This window comes from Pseudorasbora parva, chromosome 1 (assembly GCF_024679245.1).
Source record: "Pseudorasbora parva isolate DD20220531a chromosome 1, ASM2467924v1, whole genome shotgun sequence".
Lineage (NCBI taxonomy): Eukaryota > Metazoa > Chordata > Actinopteri > Cypriniformes > Gobionidae > Pseudorasbora > Pseudorasbora parva.
The window spans coordinates 39,407,687-39,430,396 of NC_090172.1; the positions used below are offsets into that span (position 1 = coordinate 39,407,687).

Below are 22,710 nucleotides of genomic sequence, written 5' to 3' on the forward strand. Positions count from 1 at the left end.
ATATACTAATAGAATGGCTGTAACAAAAGAAAATACAAATTGAGTGGGTCAGTCCTAATCTTATTTATACCAGACTTCCCAAATATATAGCTGAACTTAATGAAAAATCATGCAAAATTAAGTTTACAATTATAGAACATGTTTGGTGAACATCATAGTTGCTGAAGAAAGCACAACCAGTTATTGAATTCAATGTCCTCATTCTTTTCCTCATCCTGTATTGTGAATGTTTAGACAAGGGGTAGGCAATTCTACTCCTGGAGGGCTACTCTCAACCTTAATCTCAAACACACCTGAACCAGCTCATTATTGTCTTCTGGACTTTACTCTGCAGGACAGTGGCCCTCCACATTTAGTAAAGGCGTATAAACTGTATGTCATTTAGCTATATGCCAATTTGTCTATTGTTGTGACTGATCAGATCAAGTTTTGAGACCAAGTTATGCAGAAATTCGGTTAAACCCAGGAAAGGGTTCATATGCTTTTTCCTGGAACTGTAAAACTAAACTGAGTTGCCACAATTCATTACTGAGACTAATATATGAGCAGGATTTTTTGTCATTAATTGATAAGGAGCTAATCTATTGTATTTTAATTAATTCATAGGCATTCACTGCACAGTGTGCAGCTTTGTAATAGAAATTGGGACGCTTTCTATCATATTTGATTGTCATTTGTAACAGTTTTTAATCTGATTTCAACGTTTCCTGTGAATTATGATGTTCTAGATTGTTGCATTAGAGCAAAATGAATAGAGTGCCCTGTCTCTGAGCTGCTGTGAAACTGAACATTCATTCAGATACAGAAAATATACAAAGGGTTTGGTGGAGATTCAAAGATAGTTTGTACAAGATGAGACCTCAGTCTTATCCCATATTATGCAATAACAATTGCCGTCTTTCTCCATTTCACCATTCCCCATTGATCCCTTTGTGTGAGACTGAATTTAGTCAAACTAAAAATAAAGACAAACTTTGCAGATAGTGGTGAACAAATGATGGGTCTGTAATGAATAACAATAGAGAGAGGGAGAAAAAGAATAGAGAGTTTCTGTCACACTGGTGGGAGAGCAGACCTAATACTTGCAGTCCGTTTATGTCTATAACAAGGGAGGATTAGAGCAGATTCATAAATTGTATGGTCATTTCATAATACCAACAAGCATCATTTTGGCACAACCCTAATCTCTCTTTTAGTGAGAAAAAAAAAAAGCAGAATAAATGCTGGTTATAAATAATAAATAAATAATGATTATTTTTTACCTTTTGGGACTTTTTAAAGAAACTTCTGAATTTAGATTAGTTGATAAGTACTACATTAAGAGTGAATGAAGAGATTAGTAATAAATTATATTTGCTGTCCAGTGTCTCTATACACTGTAACAAAACAAAAAAATGACTCCAATTGAAATTTTTCTAGTGACTGATCACATTTAAATTTTTCAGTTGGCCGAATTGAAAGTCTGTGAATTGATGCAATTTAATTCCAGAAAAAAAATTAATTGGAGTCCTGATTTTTTTTTTTTTTTACAGTGTGTTATTTTGTTTATCTGTTACTGCCTGCTGTGTTTCTGTGAAGCATTATAATTATTATTGACCTCAGTGTCAGCAGTGATTAATGGGACAAGCAATATAAGAATCTGCAGCCTATAAAGCTTCATGTAAAGCTGTGCAGAATTGGCCTTAGTGAGGAGTGCATGGGACATTTATTTTATTTTTTTACAAAAATAAATTATTTGATTCTATTAATCTGGCGACTAGTGCAGAAGATTAATAAACCTTTGACATTTTTCTGTCAAACATTGCATTCATCCTCATTTCTTTTCCTATACCTGTGATAGATAAAGTGTTGGAAATGATGTCCTGCATTTCATAAAAGAGGTTACAAGGAGATGTCATTATGAAGGTTATTGTACATTGTGATTGCTTTATTCCATTATCTGTATTGAATAAAATAATATTTAAAAGTCTGATTCAAAGTATTTGGCTAAGTGCTTCTTTTGTCAGTGGTTCTTTTACTGAGTGACTGCATTTCCAGATGGATGGATGGGTGGACAGGTAGTGTAGCAGTGCAAACATTCCTGCTGAAAAATGTAGGTTCAGGTGTTTCGTATCGAACGAATGCAGCATTGTTTTAACCACAGCAGAACTTCTCTGTGTGTGGCAGAATGTAATTTGAAACTCAGCGTTTCCCCCAGGATGGGTCAAAGCTTACATCTTGCAGTTGTATTCTTATCTGTAACAGTAAAAAAAAAAAAATGTGAGTACTTCCATTTTCCATAAAGTCTCCGTTAAACTTCAGACATCACTGAAGGAATGCGCGCATATGTGTCAGTCTGGTGGAGTGCAATAATTCTGACTAAAATATACTTTTGTGACTTGTGAATATAAAATCTTTTGCATCAAAAAGTGGAAGCACTTCAAGAATCTTCCCTTATTTACAGCACCATAGACTGCAATACGACGAGTGTTACAGCAGTATTGACAGACTTTTTTTTTTTTTATTTGAGTCATAGTTTATTCAGTAAACCACTGTTTTGTTTTCCCCCTAAAGCACACCGAGACATGACTTCAAAACCAAGGTATACCATTTTGTAAAATGATAAATAACGCTTTCAACAGACCCATGGCCACCAAAGTGCTTTACATGCTGCCTCAGACTCACTCACTCGCTCTTGTCATCTACGCTCTTAAACAGTATGACACAAGAGCTCATTAATTAACAAGTATCTCTCTTGTCTTTTTTTATTATTCTGACAAGGGTTAATTGTGAACTATCAAAAATATAATGGCAAAGATTCTAGATCGAAGTCAACAAGAATCTGCACACTGCCACTGCTGCTCCCAAAGATTTATTTAAAAAGAAACAACATTTCATACCAAAGGGTCTTCGTCAGGCAATATAGAACAAGTAAGAGTACCCAGAAGGGGTGACTGACATTACAGTTTTTCTCCATTGGTTTGGCTCATTTCTTGAAACAGAAATTACTTTCTCAAAACAACATAGACAAACCTCTAAACCACTTGGCAATTCTTCACAACATGATTTAATTTCCCATTCATTTCCTCAAACTGCAAATGTCTAAGTACATGGCTCAATGTCTCAGTACATCTTTGCAAATGATTTGACATGTAGCCTACATTTAGCACAATTTCCAACTGAATAGATCTTGTTTATCTAAACTGATTCAAAACGTGTCAGTGTCATCACATGCACAATAGTTGTCAAAAATAGTCAAGAACATAATGCCATGAATTCCATATTTGAATCCCTTGGAACATTTGATAAATTTATCACAGCAAATGACAGTCAGGTGTCTGTAGCGTGTTGATGGCCAGGAGGGTGAGGACGGTGGCCCGGAGAGGGAGGGTAGGTCATCGACCAGTGAAGAACTGTTAGTTGTGAAACTCCAACTTCATTGTTTTTGGTTTGTGTGTTTATATTACAGTATATTATGGTATATACATTTTCTTTTTACTCTGATGTATGGAAGCTTTATGTGTGTGAATGATAATGGTTACAATTTCCTTGGCAGTATGAGTACAATGTGTGATGTCAAACCTTGGCTCTTACCCTAAAAAATTATTTTAGTTTTATACACAATTGGATTCTGTTAGCTAGACAAAAAACTGTACAGTGACCACTGTCAATGAAGGACTGGGCTAAGACTGAAATGTGGACATGAGGGATATTTCAATGGTCCTTTGCCATAGTGACAAAAAAAAAGTGCTTACACAATGCCAAAGGGATGGAGCATTTTGGGGGAACTGACTGTTTAAATGAGAAGGAAATTTAGTTTTGACACGAGTGAACTGTTTTGGGAGAGCTTTTGCGGGTGAACCATGGTGTTGTGCCGAACTATCCACGTCATTTTTGGCAAAAGCACCAATAGTGTTGAGAACGTCCGGGCTGTTTCAAGAAATTAGCCAAAGCAATTGAAAAGGATCTTTGCCATTTTCGTGGCACTGACTAGAATTTCGTGTAATTTAGTGTTTCAAGAAATTTGCTTTATATACACACGCTTAATACTCTTATTACTTAATATTGTTTTATTTTTGAGTGTGTGTGAGCATCTTTCTGTTTTGGTGTGTGTGTGTGTGTGTGTGTGTGTGTGTGTGTGTGTGTGTGTGTGTGTGTGTGTCTGTCTGTCTGTCTGTCTGTCTGTCTGTGTGTTTAATATGTCAGTATGTAATTTTATTCATATATTTTCATATTCCATTTAAATTCTGTTTATTATATTGGTGATTTGGATATTTTTGTTGATTTATGCTTACAGACAGACAGATAGATAGATAGATAGATAGATAGATAGATAGATAGATAGATAGATAGATAGATAGATAGATAGATAGATTGATTGATTGATTGATTGATTGATTGATTGATTGATTGATTGATTGATTGATTTGTGAACTTTTTTGAGCTTGTTTCTTTTTAAATAAATCTTTGGGAGCAGCAGTGGCAGTGTGCGGATTTTTGTTGACTTCGAGTTAAATGCTTCATTTATTTACTCTAATATCTGCAAAAAGTTTGTTCAATGTGCACACTGTTCTTCTTTGAATAAAGATCCTAGTTCACCAAATCTAAAAATGTGTAATCTATATAATACATATTGTGAACAAAGCTTTGTATACTGGTCCTGGCTCAGTGGAAGCTGGATGAGGCACTGCGAAATAACAGCTAAAGTTTAAAGAGCGAATGAGAAATAGAGAAATAGTATGTGTGTACATGTTAAAGTGAAATGGCGATTAAGAAGAGAATCTCCAGTATAAACACATCCACTCCTCGGTTAAACATATTACAATCTCTGATAGGCAAACCCCTCTGAAGCTCTCAAAGTAGAACAGTTGCTAGTCATATTCACTTGTATCTAATCCTGCCCCCGTTCTTTTTCCACTCTCACTTCAAGTGACCAGTTTACAGCAACTACTTTGGAACGTTTTTATTTAAAACAATGTCATTAGAGGTTTTTGTCTTTTCTTGACTGCATGTTTTGCTGTCTAAAAGATTATTAAAAACCATGTTAACTAAACCCTAAAACAATATTTTTGTAGTTAATGATCTGTTAGACTGGGGCTTTGTTAGTGCTGTTCATTGATTGTAAATGTTTTTGACATTTGGGTAAAATGTGGTTTACTTGTACAAATATGGTGTGAAAACGTGCTGCCCTCTTTATGCGGTGTGTCCACCAAAGCATTTTTTCAAGCAACTGGCCAGCGTATTCAGTTGTTTTCAATTGATGTGCCACATTTTTTAGAACGCCATGAGCATAACAAGGCGTTAAGTGAGTATTTCACACTCAAGTGCCGAGCGTTTATCGTTGTTTACCGGTCGCGAGAGTTGAAGAATGCTCAACTTTGAGTAAAACGCAGTGCTCATCGCTGTCCCTTTTCTCCCTGCCGTCCAATCACAGTGGAAGGGGGGCGGGACAAATACAATACAGACCAACAATTCTGCTTATAATCTACAACAGATGAAAACAAGCAGAATAATAACGGAACAAAATAATTTAAAACAAGAGCCAAAGCAAAGACTTTACATCAGCATTTTTATAGAATACATACAGAAACAAACGACCTGTGAAGTCAGATATAGTAACACTTACGTGGATATTCCATATCATGACAAGGAGTGTCATCTAAAAAAAGCTGCCCTGCCAAAACTCTCTGAAGCGCTCAGCTAGACGTTTTCAACTGGCTAAAAATGCTTGGGTGGACACACTGCCTAAGGTTGAATGGTGGCTATACTGCAGTTGAATTGTCCTAATCGACATTGTTTGCCATGGTGATGTATGTTGGCACGAGCTCACCACGCCCTAAGAAATGTTCTAAGAAATGTGGGGGTAGGGAGAGGCTTGTCCACGGACCTCATGGACATCGCTGTTCCGAACTTGGGATTTGATAATAGCATGTAATTTTCTTACTCAAACCACTGCCACCTGCTGGTGCTTCTGCTTTTAGAGGGAAAAGCTGCACAAAACTGCTTGTCTAGGATATGTAATCCTCTGTAAGAATTCGTAATAATAGCATATATAGCGAAAAGGAGCTGGCAAAAGATCCAGTGTGTGTCTGAATTTGCACTCGTCAAATGATTACTTTTCCAACGTGTTTACGCTTCGGTGAGTTATGTAGCCAATCACAGACATGTTGTAGATATCTACAATGCAATTGGCCAATCACAGGTGTTGAATTTGGAATCCACTCACCACTTGAGTCTAACCGCTGAGTTCAGTTAAAACGCATGTCAATCCTCTGTAAGTGGAGAGATTGTGAAAATAAGAGATTCATTGTATACCAGCTTCACTGTGGAACTTTGTGAGATTATATTTATTGAATGAGATACAGCTTTTAGTAATTATAAAGGGAGCACTCTTTGTGCGCTGTCTGGGCAATATTATTATTATTTATTTTTTATTAATAGGTATAATATATTCAGAATTTGAATAAAACTTTTGTTTTCCACTCTTGACAAGCGGCCACATACACGCTTCAATACACTTGAATATGCGGGATTCACTCGAAAATGAGATGAATGACAGTTATAAATATTTATGTCAAAATCAGACTCATAAATGTCAGGAAAACACAATTTCTGGCTGTATGTCATTATCCATGGATCACTGAATCTGTGGTAAGTTGTAAGGAACATTATATCAAGCCCAACCTTTAATTTTAAACTGATAATCGTGTTGCTCAACGTTTTCCTCTATTAACTTCAGTCACGCAGCGGGAAAGTGACGTTGATGCATTCCCTCTATTTATGTGTTTGTCACATGACTTTTTTGTTGTGGCCGCCATCATTAGGACCTTTGTCTAACTTTAATTTGAAGAAATATGTTTATAAACAAGCTATTTGATTTGAACATTTTGGTCCTGTGCTGCCTTTTTTAGTGGCATTCAGTATATATAGTAAAAATGAGTGTTTCCTGTGATGGGTAGGTTTAGGGGCAAGGGCAGTGTAGGGGGATAGAAAATACGGTTTGTACGGTATAAAAATAAAAGTCCCCATAAAACATGGAAACACTGTGTGTGTGTGTGTGTGTGTGTGTGTGTGTGTGTGTGAGAGAGAGAGAGAGAGAGAGAGAGAGAGAGAGAGAGAGAGAGAGAGAGAGAGAGAGAGAGAGAGAGAGAGAGAGAGAGAGAGAGAGAGAGAGAGAGAGAGAGAGAGAGAGAGAGAGATAGAGAGAGAGAGAGAGAGAGAGAGAGAGAGAGCGTTTCAGTTGTGTGTGAGAGAGCATTTCAGTTGTGTGTGTGAGAGCATTTCAGATGTGTGTTTGTGAGCGTAACATTTTCAGGAAGCGTTTCAGTTGTGTGTGTGAGCGTAACATTTTTTAAGTGAAGTTTTATTAACTAATTTCGGGAGGAGCACATACAGATAATTAAACAACGGAGCCGTCAGCTTAATCAAATCTAATCAAACAAGGGGAGCATGTCAGAAAACGCAACCTATTTAAACAAGTGGAGCATGGTAAGCTAATCAATCTAATCAACGATAAGAGGTGTACTTATACAACAGATTTACCTTCTCCCGTTGACCATTTTTATTTTAGCATCCCTCCACCACCCCATCTCCTCACTTTAATTTAATAAACTCTCATCAGATGTCAACACAATCCATAAAACATTACAGTCTAGTTATAGAGTATCTTTATCACGGGGGGGGGGGGGGGGGCACGCCAAATACGCATTATCTTTACTCTATTTAATTTGATGTAAGTGTGAACTCGTGAATTGTATGATAGCATTTGAGTTGTATGTATGAGCACATTTCAGTTGTGTGTGTGAGCGCGTCTCAGTTGTGTGTGTGAGCGTAACATTTTCAGTTGTATGTATGATAGCGTTTCAGTTGTAAAGCATTTCACTTGTATGTGTGTGAGCATTTCATTATATTAGAATGTGAATGAATTTCGTTTCATATGTGTATGAGAAAGGAAAAGTATATGCATGGCAATTCTGTCCCTATAGGGGCACCTCATAAGGAGCGCTCGTGCTTTCAGAGCTGCATTCTTTCATTGATTTGTGTAATTTAAATAGGCTACACTTTAATCATATTTATAGCTACTAACTTAATAAAACAAGCTGTGTTACAATGTTGAATGATTACCTCAAAATGTAGTATATGTGAACTTTATCTGAATTGAATAATGCATCTCTCGCGTTTGGCACATTCCAGCGGTTACTCCTCTGTGTGATGTATAGGTTGTCGACCCTAGTTTAGGTTAAGAAATGTAATTTCGCCAAATACGTTTTTTTAAAGCAACCTACTTCAGTGTAGCTAATATGTGATGATAACAGTGCGCTTAACACAGAGGATTTGAAGTGATCGGGTGTGGGTGGATGGTTTGTTTTTAACAGCGGATTCGGTGAAGCTGATCTGGGCATCTCTTGTTCTTAGTTATCCTCTCCAAAAAAATTGCCTCTTACAAAAGCCACAAAGCCTTCTATTTTTGTTTGTTTATAACAAACTGTGAGACCAGTCAAAATAATTTTCTTGTCATTTACAGCCTGTCACAAATGCTGTTGATAAAGATATACTCTGTATACTCTGAACTGGGTGTTTTATAAATGCTTACATTTAAAGTATTCAGAACCCTAAGACATATGGTGCTCTAAACAAAACTTTATCCTGTCTTATGTCCTATCAATCATTACACAATAGTATATAAATAGTCGCTTACCTCAATCCTGTGACAATACTTCCAGCATCCCTCCTCCACCCCACGTCCTCCTCTATTTCTGTTCTCTTTATTTATGTTTTGAATATTCTTTAGGAATCCAAGAGAGGTCATTTATATCTCAAGTCAAGTCTCATGCACGATCCTTTCCAACATAGATAGCAGAGCATTCCAAATATGTGTAACTTTATCTCATTTAAGGATCATGCAAATATGAACCCATAAATTATGGTTTATTGTGCAAGGGCCTGAATAGTGGACACACCATGTAGTTTAAATCATTCTGCAAGAATTGTGTTTGTTCAACTTGAACTTTTCCCCCTCTGGTAAAGGGGTTTTGTTTGGCTCAAATCTGACAAAACATCATCCAGGGTTACCACTCTTTCATGAACACCAGAATCAAGGACTTTCAAGGACTTTTTAAAGGACCTTTTATTTTACATCAAATTCACATCCCAATATATGGTGCATCATGAAAGACCTCTTACAGTACTTAATTTTAACCCTCATCTTGCATTTGCATCCATTTTAACCCAGAAGAGGTACAGAATCATTTGCACATAAATACATAGTTTATGAAAAGGAAATTTAAGAAACATATTAAAAACTTTTGCAGCTTTAAAAGTTGTTTACTATGTCTAGTAAATACTTCTTGTTTAAGAAAAGTTTGCACTAGAAACAAGACAAAAATACTAAGTAAGAAAAACATTTTTTTACTGTTTGCTCGTCGGCCAGAGGAGAACTGCACCCCGACTGAGCCTGGTTTCTCCCAAGGTTTTTTTTTCTCCATTCTGACCCTGAAGGAGTTATGGTTCTTTGCCATCATTGCCTTTGGCTTTTGGCTTGCTTAGTTGGGGACACTTACATTTTACCTATATATCTGCATTGACACTATATGATAACTGAAATGAGCTGGATAACATCACTGTTTTCTCCAGAGAGGCTGTACAGCCTAATCAAATTCTGCTGCATTATTTTCCTGTTAACACTGTGAAGCTGCTTTAAAAACAATTGGACTTGTAAAAAGCGCCATATAAATAAAGATGATTTGACTTGACTTGAGTTTTGATCATCATTCTGAATCTGAGGAGTCTTTGACAAAAATGAGATTTTCTCAACTTTTTGTTTAAAATGTTGCCTCTCTTTATTAAACTTACCCACGTTTAAGTGTTGATATAAAAGGATGCATGAAACTATAATAAAATAAAGGTATCCCAATATACTATAGCCTACATACTTTTAAATATACTTTTAAAGGTATAAACAGACTAAGGCATGTTATAATTTTCACAAAATTTATTTCAAATTTAATTCAAGACTAAATATTAAATATTAGTTTTCAAGCACTTTCCATGCCTTTAATTCATATGTCTGAAATTCTGAAATTCAAGTACTTTTAAGGTGTTTGGGAACCCTGATCATCCCTACAGTGAAGCATAGTAATGGCTGCATTGCAGTATAGGGACACTCTGTAATATGCTTTTTCTTTCAGTCAGAATGTGCTAGAATTCCGTTCAGACACTTTCCCTACTGGAAATGTCTTTTCTTGACTGTATTTGGCTGCAAAATGACACTGATGATCAGTACATTGATGATATACACACTGTTCGCACCATATCCCTGTCATACTAAGAGATAAACTTTGTAAAGCTTTAGATCATGTTGTTTTGACTCTGATTTAAAGATTAAGAGTGAGAAGTTGAAAGATGTGTTAAGAGTACATAATGAAATAAAAGCAGAAACAAAGGTACACTCGCTCCTCAACAGACTCAAGAGTCTGAGCTAGCAGCCCCATCAAAGGGAGAGCCATTACAATGGTGTTGCACAACACAGCAAGAATTCCATTTCCTTTGAATGGATTGATGGATTGATGTTGCTGCCAAAGCTAACTTCTCATTTTGTGGCAGATAAGGAGTCAGCGTGCATGCTGTAAGGAAAAGGCTTACTTTGCTTGTAATTGAAGTATAGAGGTGGGGTGATGGTGTGAATATTGTTCTGTTTGACACTGTAAAGCTGCTTTGAAACCGTCGTCATTGTAAAAGCGCTAAATAAAGTTGACTGATTGATGCCCTCAAGAGGATAAACCGTGTATCAAAACAACTTAAAGTTTTTTTTTTGCAGAGAGCTCAAGCTTTTAATAATATAAAATGACCACCATGCATTGGGCTTGTAACAGTTTACCATCAGGTAAAGATTCAGAGGGAGGTACTTTCTCTTATGTTCTCATTGAGATCCTAAAGCTTTCTGTGAAATATCAGTGAAAAAATAATAGCCGCCTATTTGTCCATAAAATAAGTCAAATTGGTGGAAACGGATTGACTAATAAAAGAGTGAAAAACTCACCCACCCAGATGCATCACTTTCAGTCACATCTAAAACAAAAACAAACTGTTAAATTAAAGGTCCACATCTGAGCCTGTCACCTTCATGGTGCCTGAGATTTTCACAAAGCATTTGGTGACTAATTATCTGAAATGATGGGGTCTATAAATAATTATGTAAACAACAGCCGGTAGAAAGAAAGAAAAAAATATGATTAGTATTGTTGTTGTAAGTATTATTTTGAAGCAAGGTTTGAAGATGGACAAACATGACCCATCTCTTGTTGAGTTAAAAACAGTTTAGATTTTAAAAATGTGTTTCGAGAAGTGTGCAGTTTTTGTTCTGCTCTGTCTAGCTTTTTATGCTCAAGATAGTCTTTCTTTTTAGTGCACAGAACTAAAAGGATCTTATGGTATCAGGGTCATAGCACTAATACAAGTAGCCTACTTCAAAATGCAAAGTTAAAGGTCCACTGAAGTGCCTTGAAACGCACCGCATTATTCAATGTGTTGGCGTAATTTCCCCTGAAATGGCTTCAGCTGTTAGCAGCTCCTACCCTTTGTTGAAACAGCCAATAGCGTTTCGTTAATACACAGTTTGATTAGAGCCTTTCTGTTTGGTAAAGCCAGTTTCCTCTAACTGTTTATCATCATTATTTCCTCCATATTGCTTTGAAATGCAGCATTCTGTGCAGAATTCAAATTGGTTTGATATGGTTTGTTGTCTGCACCGACTTGCGTATATATGATCCGCGCTGAGCTCTCGTGTCTGTAGTCTAACTTTAGACCAGAGCCGTTGGATTGTCTGTGCTGCTGCGGTGCTTGAAACTAACATGAAAACAGACTTAATTCACCTCGACTGAAAGCATATTTACACTGAATTGTTTCCTATCGCATATATAGTGTGCTATGTGCCTTTCACCATGTGGAAATTAGGAAATGTGTGAACAACTGACCGATTTCAGCCGCAACTTCAGCAGATAGGGGGCGGGCTTTAGATTCTAGAGAGCATTTGATTGGACAGATTTGATGAGAAGGGGAAGTCTGCGGTGATGTCATCAAAATCTGTGAATCATTTTAATGGAAGTGAGAGACTGTACGTTTTGAAAGGTTATATCTCTTAAATGCAAATTTTGTCATTGTTTTGGAACACACTAGCTTATTCATAACTTTAAGGCTGACATTGTCATACTAAAAGCTAAAAAACTTCAATTTTCATTTCAGTAGGCCTTTAAGTATTTTACATTACAAATGTCAAAGGGTTAGTTCACCCAAAGTTGAAAATTCTGTCATTAATGACTTAACCTCATGTCGTTCGACACCCCGCAAGATCTCCATTCATCTTCGGAACACAAATGAAGATATTTGTGTTTAAATCCGATGGCTCAGAAAGGCCTGCACTGGCAGCAATGACATTTCCTCTCAAGAACCATAAAAGGCACTAAAGATGTTGTTAAAACTCCATCTTACTACAATGGCTCTACAATAATTTTATGAAACAACGAGAATAGTTTTTGTGTGCAAAAAAACAAAATAACTACTTGTGTAGTAGTACCGATTTTGAAACAAAGCTTTGAACCGTTATAAATCAGTGTATCGATTCATGATTCTGATCGCCAATGCCACGTGATTCTAGCAGTTTGGCAGTTTGACACACGTTCCAAATCATGAAACAATACGCTGATTCATGCCGATTTCAAAACAAAGCTTCGAAACATTATATCACACATGTGGATTTTGTTTTTATTGGGTGTATGAGGCTCCATGTGGAGTATAAACCAAACTTTGCTTAATGCTGTTGTAAAAGTAAAATCATGCGTAATATAAGCACTTTTTAAATGGGGCGAATGAGACAGGAGGCGGGTGTATACAGAGCCATAGGCAAGGTTTTATAATCACTGAGGTCGGGAAGTTCCCCCACCCCAGAGTAAATTTATTTTTCTGTTCTACATATGTATTTTAAGACATTTGAAGGCCAAAATAATGGATAAGAAATAGCTTTAAAACCATGTCAGTGGGTAGTAGATTATCTTTCTTTTCTCTGTCTCCTTTTCTTGCCTTGTCTCTTCCTCTCCTGAAGCTGAGCTTTGACTGAATCTTTTCATTTTTATCTGTCAGTGGAGAAAGTAAACCATAGGATCAAACAGATATTTATGTTTTGTTTTAATCATTTTCTAGAGACACAGTAATTTACTGAAGGCTACAAGGAAAGCTAGGTTACTATAAGTTTATTAAATGTATTCACGATATGTACACATTCATTATTGATCTTATGCTAATATGATGAAAAAGCTTTGTTACTGTTTTTAAGTCAGACAGTGACTAATTATTAAAATATAAGAATTACGTCAAAATGGCAAAATTAGACCAGTTTTAGTTTGCCAGGTTATTTTTGTCTGTCATTTAAATTCTAATACAGCTGTCAAATATGACATGTTTAGTTTAGCCACTTACATCTTAACTTGCAGTTTATGACCATTTAAGTGTCAAGTTGCGATTGAATTCACACTCTGTATCGCTTCTGTGAACATAGTCATCTCAAATATTTTGACATTGATGGGCAGTGACAGACTGCAGAAGCAGCTCAGATGAGATGATGTTCAATATCCTTGGCAGCACTAAAGTAAAGTAAAGACCTTCATTATATACAGAATGGCATAGTGCAAACTGTGCTGGCCCCTGCAAGAGTGGAGGCGGGGCCCCTCACTGCATAATCAGATTAGTTTAGATTCATACACCCTTGCCTTCAAAATCATGTACCAGTGGCGTGGCATTTACTATAGTCTATATTTAATACATAATTCATTTGTTTTATTAATAAATAACTTTTTTCAGGTTCTTAAAAACACCAACAATAAAGGGACCTAATTAACATGTTAAAATGCAAGACTGGTATATCTGGTGTAAAAGCTATTTTCGGCCACACTGTAAAAAAAGATTTGTTGACTCAAGTCATACTTGCTCAAAATGTTGAAAATGAAAACATTCAAACATTATTGAAATGTCCATTCTCTAGATTTCTCTGTTAAAAAAAAAAAAAAAAAATGTTTTTAAAAAAAACACATGGATTAATGTTAATACTTTTGAAATAAGTCATAACATGAAAACAAGGTGGGGTCACCCACAGATTGGCCATACATTTTATCTCCTATTACTAAATAGTGTCAAAAATGACAATTCTTCCTCTGGGACATGCAGACAAAAAAGCTTTCACACCCTCTTAAAAATCCATGCTCTTCCAACTCTTTCATGGCTGGTCAAACACTGAAATTACACGCTTTCCCGCTTGTAAGAAAAAAAGAGCTTCCTTCCCAACTCTGTTCATGTTTTCTCTACAACATAAAATACAATTTAGTGTCTGCAAGATACATTTCCTCCACAGAGAGCAGTAACAAACATAAAAACATAAACTGTTGTGACCCACAGAAGGCCTTTTCATTTCTTTCCCTATTACTACATAGTGGACAAATGATAAATAAAAAATAAAAACATTCTGCCATCCCTCTTAGCAGCTTATTCTTTATAGAGTGGACCCTGGGAGTGCACATTTCCTTGAACAGGCGCTGAATCACCTCAGAAATATATTTCATGTCTTTTGGATAGTCAAGGTTCAGCATGTACAGCATGGGTACATCACTGAGATGGCCAACACGATCTCATGGTAATGTGTATCAATAGTACGTGTGTGAAATCTCGTGGAATGGATACGCCAAAATGAGTTTTGGCGTGCAAATGCTACGCTGTTTTTCGCGTGCATATGATACACACTTTATGGCGTGCATATAACACGCTCTTGGGTAGGATTAGGGTGGTGGGGTGGGGGGTTTGTACGTATAATATGACATAAAGTGCGTATCATATGCACGCGAAAAACCACGTACCGTGTGCACGCCAACTCATTTTGTCGTATACACTCGTTAATACGCATTTTCGTGAGAATTTCCCATGTATTTATTACAAACCTGTTGTTAGCAGTACAATTCAGTATAGTTCACTCTCTCAATTTCTAATTCTAATGCTTTAAGGTGTTGTCAAAGACCATTCTCATTTTCTCATAGGATTGAAGTGGATTATAAACCTGATGCAGCTTATGCAGATAGACTCATTTTCTTGTTAGGTTATTTAAGGTTAATACTCTAATGTGAAACAAGTGAAGGAGACGGGGAAAAGTGATAGATAATTGGGAGGAGAATTGTGTGTAAGAGAGAGAAAAAAAAGTCTAGTTAGAGACTAGAAAGACGACCATGGGAGAGACCAATGAGAAGAGAACTAAAACATAATTGCGGACAGTGGAGGTCACAACAGGTGTCTGACCACTGACAAACCCTTTCAGGCCATAGTAACAGGCAAAAACTGTTATAGTACCTTCACAAATCATGCTGTATAAACTTGTTTTTCTTTTACCCAGGGTTCTGACAGTTGGTTTCGGGGATGTAGCAGAGGGGAAATAACAGTAATTAGGTTGGAATCAGTGTGAGAGCTGTTATTAGCCACCCATTATTTTCTGCTGTCCATTCACACCATCAAAAAATTTACACATAATGTCATAATGTTTTTTTTTCTCCTGTTTGTAAAACAGTGGACAGAGCTAAGGTCAGTCATCAAATGTAAGAATGAAGAATGCCTCTCAGTGTGTGTTTTAGTATTGTCTACATTTTGCTTGTGTGGACAAAGATATTTAGGCCTCCTCAAAGTGCTCATCCTTTCTGCTATCACAAAATTTAAATATGTTCCTTATATTTCTGAAGAGGTTTCATTGCGATGGCCCTATAGTGCCCACAGCTTCTGTTTCACCTTAATTACGTGGATATTTCTGCAACGGATGCTGTCTATATAGTTTTTATGAATGTCAATGAGAGAGTTTTAATATTGTTGAAATTACAGTAATTTACATCACACAAGGAATAACATTTTATAATGGTTACTTTTCTGAAATGAGACTTCCTCATTGGCCTCCTCAGAGACTTCCTCAGTGTGGTGGGGAGAAGGCATCCGTATGATCACCATTTTATTCACCACACTGTATTTGACAACCTTGTCTGTAAAACACTGAATGCTTCATCTCATATAGTTTGTACTGCCATGTAAGACAAGTTGTTTGGAACATATTGTCATTCTTATTGGAATACGAAATAGAAATAGAGACTAGAGATGCACAATTAGTTGTTAAGGGCTAGTTGTTGAAACATAAATGTAAAAACACTTTGTGAATAGAAACCTTTGACTCTCTCAAGCAAACACTAAATCTGTTCACCTATATGTGACCAGTCACGGAAAGTAGGGACACAAGTCGGTTCTGGGGCATTTTGAGTTATTCACAGATTCTGAAAGTGTAGTCTCCAAGCTTTCCAACGATGTGTAACACATGGAAATCTGATAATATTTGGAGAAGTTGTGGCCATCTGAATTTAGGCATTTAGAAAAGTTTAAACGAGAGAAAACAGCCTCTAAAGGTTTGCAGTTCTCACCTGTTCTCAGCTGCTGGGAGTGACAATAGGGCTCATTTACTTCTCATTTAAATAAGCCATACTCCCTGTAAAGCTGCATGGTTGCTAGTAACGACAGACATAATGGGAAAAATCGGACCACATACTATGAATAATAAAGGATAGGAGATGCTAACATTACCATCCAAAAGCCCATTATAGCAATTTGGGGTTTTGGCAAGTGATACTATGCTAACGATTACAATTAAAACGACAGTAAAGAACAATAGGTAGGTATGGGAAGGTCTAAACATGAGATAATGTGTGTGTGTGTGTGTGCGTGTGCGTGTGCGTGTGCGTGTGCGTGTGCGTGTGCGTGTGTGTGTGTGTGTGTGTGTGTGTGTGTGTGTGTGTGTGTGTGTGTGTGTGTGTGTTCTTAGAATGAACACAAAACGACAAACTTTGGTGTTTATGGAAACACCCCATAAGAAACAGAAAGGTATTCTTGCAAATCTCATTGCCTCCAATAATGAAATAAGTCGTTCGGACACACTTTCTGTTTGCCGGGGTCTTCTTAGTGGATGTACTGTGCGTCTGTTTGAAGGGGATAAAGATAGAGAAATAGGTAGTCCGTAACCATGGCTATAGTGTAGGGGTAAGGTGCATGTCATTAAGTTTTGATGCAAATCAATCAGAGGTTCGAATCCGCCTTTTGCCACACTCTCTAACCGAGAAACACTTATTAATAAACACATGTTAGATGTTTTATTTCCACTTTTCTAATATTTTCTCAATTCTTTTTGAAAAAAAAAATGCCTTTCCGATCTGATATGTGATGGGAAAAGGGAGTAGAGAGTGTGGCAAAAGGCAGATTTGAACCTCTGATCGAGTTGCGTCAAAACTTGATGACATGCGTCTTACCACTACACTATAGCCACGGTTAAAGATTTGACCCATTTCTCTGTCTTTATCCCTTTCAAATGTTACTATCGATATAGCCTCTGATTTCTTACGGCCCAACTCGTCTGACGCCAGTCTGATACATTCTTCCTCTTCTTCATCTTCGCTCAGTTGTAGATTAGGGTATTATTTAGTCTTATTATGCCGCTTTCATCGTCACTCAGATCATCTCCACAGCCGGTCAGAGAGCTGCATAAATAATTAGCCACGCGTTCCTTGGAGGGTGAGGCAATAACAAAAGCCAGTATGGAAATACACACAAACAAAACAAGGCGATTTCAACCTCCAAATGTACGCTTTTAAATATACCATTAATGCCATCTCAAACACGGAGAGGCTTCTTCGTGATTTCAACTAACAGATTCTGCAAAAAAGCAAAAATCACACAATTTGAAAAAAAAATACGCTTCTTTCTCATTTTGCTTGAAAGTAGAGCTGCCGACTTGTGTCCCTGGTTTCCGTGAGGGGTCACATATAGTCGAGTCACGCAGGGACTGTGGTACCTACCAGTCTGGCCTGAAATAGTCCCAATATAAATGATTATTATAAGTGTACCATAATGATTCAGGGTATACAAAAACACGGTTTGGAAAATGGATTCATGTTGTACATACTCATTATATAATTTTTGTAAATCTTGAACACATAAAAAGTTACAGACAGCAGCTGTAATTTATAGATCATAGATTATAGATCAGATATACATTGTGTAGGTAACAATAACATTTACTCTATTCTTCTCCCACTTTACCAGCCACTTATTTCATGTATTTTGGGAGAAGTAGATGAATTGACGTGTTGTAAACCTGACAGATCCGATTCTCTGAACTGCAGAGTAAACGAACACGGTGATGCCCATCACACGTTTTTAGCTAATATGATCATTATATAAGGTTTTTAAACAACAAAACACTTCACTTCCACATATTTGTGGATCAGAATATCAGGCTCTTGATGACATTGCTAACATATTTGTGAATAAATGTAAAACAAAATAATAATAATAATAATAAGCCCTACATCTGTCATACAGCGCTGTTGTGGCTGTGGTGTGTCCTATGACAAGCATGACGTGTTGCCAAGGAAATAATAAAAGTGGTTTATAACATTTGTGAATGAGAAGCATTGAAGAGAGAGATTAAAGACAAAATGAATGTCAAAGGAGAAAAGAAACGGTTGGTTTCTCACTTGTTTGTTTATAGTAAACCAATCCTGTCCTGCAATATCTCCAGCTGTGTTTCTGAAGAAAACCATGTCTGCCCTCAGTGATACTGAAGTCAAGCATTATGTTGTTTATGTGAGAAGTAGCTGTGGTGTATTTGCTCCACCAAACAGTTATACCTTTATAGCGCTCAAATGTAGCACAGTTTTCAGATGGTAAAGCCAAGAAATCAAAAGTCTAAAAAAATGTAATTATTATTTATTATTATTATTATTTTGCTCCTATTCAAGCTCCTATTGATATTAGGGGCTAAAGTGCATTTTATGGCCAAATGAGGATGACATGAAACTACCAGAAGATTTCTGGCACTTTGCTAGACTGTTATCCTGAGACTCATCGTAGTGGTCTATTTCTCTTTTTCTGTCTCCATCACTCTGTATTTTCATGGCATTTGAATTAGGCAGAGAAAGTAAAAGAATGTGCATCATATGATCTAATTTGTTTAGCAAAAACAGTGTTTCCTATAGGATTTTTTCCATCTTTGGTGGCAGGCCTATTTCCACAGGGGGAGGGGGTGTCGCAAAAAGGTGATTTCCCATGGACCACACCCCCTTCCACTGGTGGTAACACCCCACCCAAGAATCTCACTCACTCACACACAGGCCACTTTCTGAGGAATTGAAAAGTTAATTAATTACTTACCCTCATGTCATTCGACACCTGTAAGACCTTTTTTTTCATCTTCGGAACACAAATTAAGATATTTTTGTTGAAATCTGATGGCTCAGAAAGACCTGCACTGGCAGCAATGACATTTCCTCTCTCAACACAGTTTGAGAAACAAGGAAGAATACACCACCCATAAAGACACTGAAGACGTCGTTACAAAGCCCATCTCACTGCAGTGGTTCTACAATAATTAGAACCCCCCCCCCCCTAAAAAACTAAATAACAACTTATATAGTGATGGGCCTATTTCAACACAAAGCTCATTCATTTAACATAATTTTAACTAGTTATAATTACCATCATTTAATAATAGGTACAGTAAATGTTTAATAGATATTTTCTGAGATAGTTGTCATATCGTGAAAATCTCATCCTATCACAACCCTACAGGGGAGAGTCCCCAATCACAATGGCCCTCATTTATCAAAAGTGCGTACATCCAATTTCCAGCTTACACCTTGCGTACGGCACGCTCAAATCCTACGCCAGCTCAGGAGGTGGTGTACGCACGTTTGAGTTAGTGTGGAAATGAGTAGAAAAACAATTCCTAACACCACAAAACGCACTGACAAGACCCACTGTTAAAAACAACAGCAACAACATTCAGTGTTTATTTTTGTGCAACATGAACGTCAATGTTTAATTTGTGTGACGTTACCAAAGCGTTTGATTTGTAGGCATATGTATTCCTCCAGTCGCGAGCCTGTGCGCTTTATCTGACGTTTCGGCCCCGCGCCTGGCCCGGCAGCTGCACACGGACTGGGACTAAAATAATTCAGACTGACAAAATAATAAAAATTACCTTCTTCTTTTAAATAAAAAAATCAATAAAAATGACATTCTTTTTCTAAATAACAAGCGTCATTAAGAATAAAAATCATAATAATAAGAAGAAGAATCTTACGAATTGTCATGCAATTATTAATGTGAATGAATGGTACTCCACATCACATCATCATCACTATTGTACACCCCAATACATGTGCCGTGATACGAAATTAAATGCTAATTGTTTCAAAACATGTGCTGTAAAATAATGCATTGTGATAGTAATTTCTCATCCAAACAGCTATTTAAACTGCTGGAGTGCGCTTCTCAACCTCCACACTATTAAGAGTACTCGTAATTTGGGTCCATATTTTGTTTTTGTAGGTGCCTTTAATCTCACTCTTTAAACTCCCAAATAAAACAATTTCAGGTTTTTTTTTCCATTTCCCTGATGGTCTCGATGGGCGCGTCTCAATCATCTCACTAGTTCAGTAGTCAGGGCACTGATCAGGGAGTCAGCCCATTGACTTATGTCCTAATCAGTGCCCTGACTAGTGGTAAGATGATTGAGCGTGCCCGATCTCCACGTCGGAGAAGTTTCGCTTCTTTGCGGTCTTCCGTGTGTCCATGGCGTAAAATGAGGGCGTGGAGGACACGGAGACTTAAATAAATAGGGGCGTGTTATTCTAATGACGATCGTTTTCAGCCGCGGCATTTATCAATTGCAGAGGTGCTCACAGCTTCATAAATCAGGCGATGAGATGAGTGTAAGCATAATCTTACGCCAACATATACACCAGTTTCCACGCAAAATTGATAAATGAGGGCCAATGTGTGGTCTGTGACCTCTGCTAGGCAGATGCTCTCCACATGGCCAGTGTCAACTATAGACTGGTCTAATCTCTGCTAATGAGTTCATTGGTGGAAAGTTAAATATCTGCTTTCCTGGTGTGGAGAAAACAACCTGCTGCACAAAGTTGAATGTAATCTTCAGAAAATTGGCATCCCTTTCAGCCTCTCTTCCAGCATGATTCACAATGCCAGGCACCATTTATTTTATAGATTTTAAACAGAGCGACTACATAACATCCATTAGAGGATGCATGTCTTGCCACTATACATTACTGGTAATTTTAGTATTATAATTGAGTTCATTCTGCTCTCATCAATCATCTTTTGGTGTGGAGCTTTATCTGCCCACTCAAAGGATGTGTTGCGTCATCTGTCGCAGGATGAGGTACGAATTATCAAGCCTACAAGAAGGTTCATTGAGTGTCGCCTGCCTTGTATTAAAAAACAGTTTGGCTCCAGGTTGAGAAACAAGGAAGAATACATCACACTTTTCCCACTTCGGCCTCCACTAAACACCATTATGGAAAACAATACAGTGAAAACCGGACCTTAACTACCTGCTGCCAGAACAGCCTTTAGCTGAAGCCTTCTGTAATGTCCTGCCCAACCTTTGATTCCCAGCCCACATACTGTCCAGGGATCCTTGTCTCAGTTACATTAGCAGCAGAGTCTGAATCATACACTCTGTTGAGCCTCAATAATTTTGTCATCTATTAAAAAAGACCGGCATCTCTTACAGAAAAATTTTCACAACACCTTTTAAAACGGTCAATTATTTAAAGAACATTTGTTTCTGTATACCTGAAAAAAGGGGGGAAAATCAGGTAACCTGAGGTATCATTAACCAACTTATTTCTCTCTTTTTCTGTCCTCTAGACGGCTCAGACGGTGTTGTTGGTTGTCGCTGCGTTCCTCATCTGCTGGATGCCGCACCACATTATCGCTATGTGGGTGCAGTTCGGCCAGTTTCCCTTGAATGATGCTTCCTTTGCGTTTCGCATCATCTCTCACTGCCTGGCCTATGGAAACTCCTGTGTCAACCCCATTCTTTATGCTTTTCTCTCTGAAAACTTTAGAAAAGCCTGCAAGCAGGTCTTCACTTGCCATTTTTTCTACTCCCCTCCGCCTGTGGAGAAAGTGGTGCGCATACGCATGGAGAACTTTTCCATGACACATTCCACTACTAACATTTAAGAGATATCAGCACTGTTTAAAAAAACTGGGCAAACATTTGTGTCGTTGTTTCTGGATCATAGCATAGTGCATGGATCACATTCAAGAAGGTTTGACTAACATGGACAGTAAAAATGAAGAAGCTACCTTGAGAAGTAAACATTGTATAATATCTCAATCAATTTATATCAAAAGCATTTGCTTATAATCTATTTAAGTGTAAATAGTGTTTGTCATTGAAATGTTGTTTACTGTTTAATGTATTTAATGTTATTGAAAAAATTTACAACTATGTAGATATTCATTTAGAAAATATAATTAATGTTTTGAATATGTCAGAAACATGGCTGTGTTTGTGAATGAACTGTGCGCTGCATGAACAAATGTTTTGTGTTTGTGTTGTATTCATCAAACAACATTAGTCTCAGTATAAACATGGCATAAACCTCAATATTTACTTGTATGCTGTAATTATATATATATTATGTCCTATATATATATATATATATATATATTATTGAAGGTTTCCCCCTTAGGAATTCAAATAATAAAAATTAATCTAATTCAATGAACAATAAAAATGTATGTTTAAGATTGCATGTACTTTAATAGAAAGTTATTGTTTAAAGTGGGTTATTGCTAAAA

General features: G+C 37.0%; 1 protein-coding gene across 1 annotated transcript in view; it reads left to right on the forward strand.

The window, feature by feature from the left end:
- galr1b (galanin receptor 1b) overlaps positions 1 to 22,528 on the forward strand; it is a 39,235-nt gene extending 16,707 nt beyond the window's left edge. The window contains exon 3 of the mRNA XM_067450692.1: positions 21,769 to 22,528. Coding sequence (XP_067306793.1) covers positions 21,769 to 22,086 — 318 coding nt within the window. The 3' untranslated portion in view covers positions 22,087 to 22,528. The remainder of the gene's footprint in view (positions 1 to 21,768) is intronic.
- Positions 22,529 to 22,710: the final 182 nt, after the last annotated feature.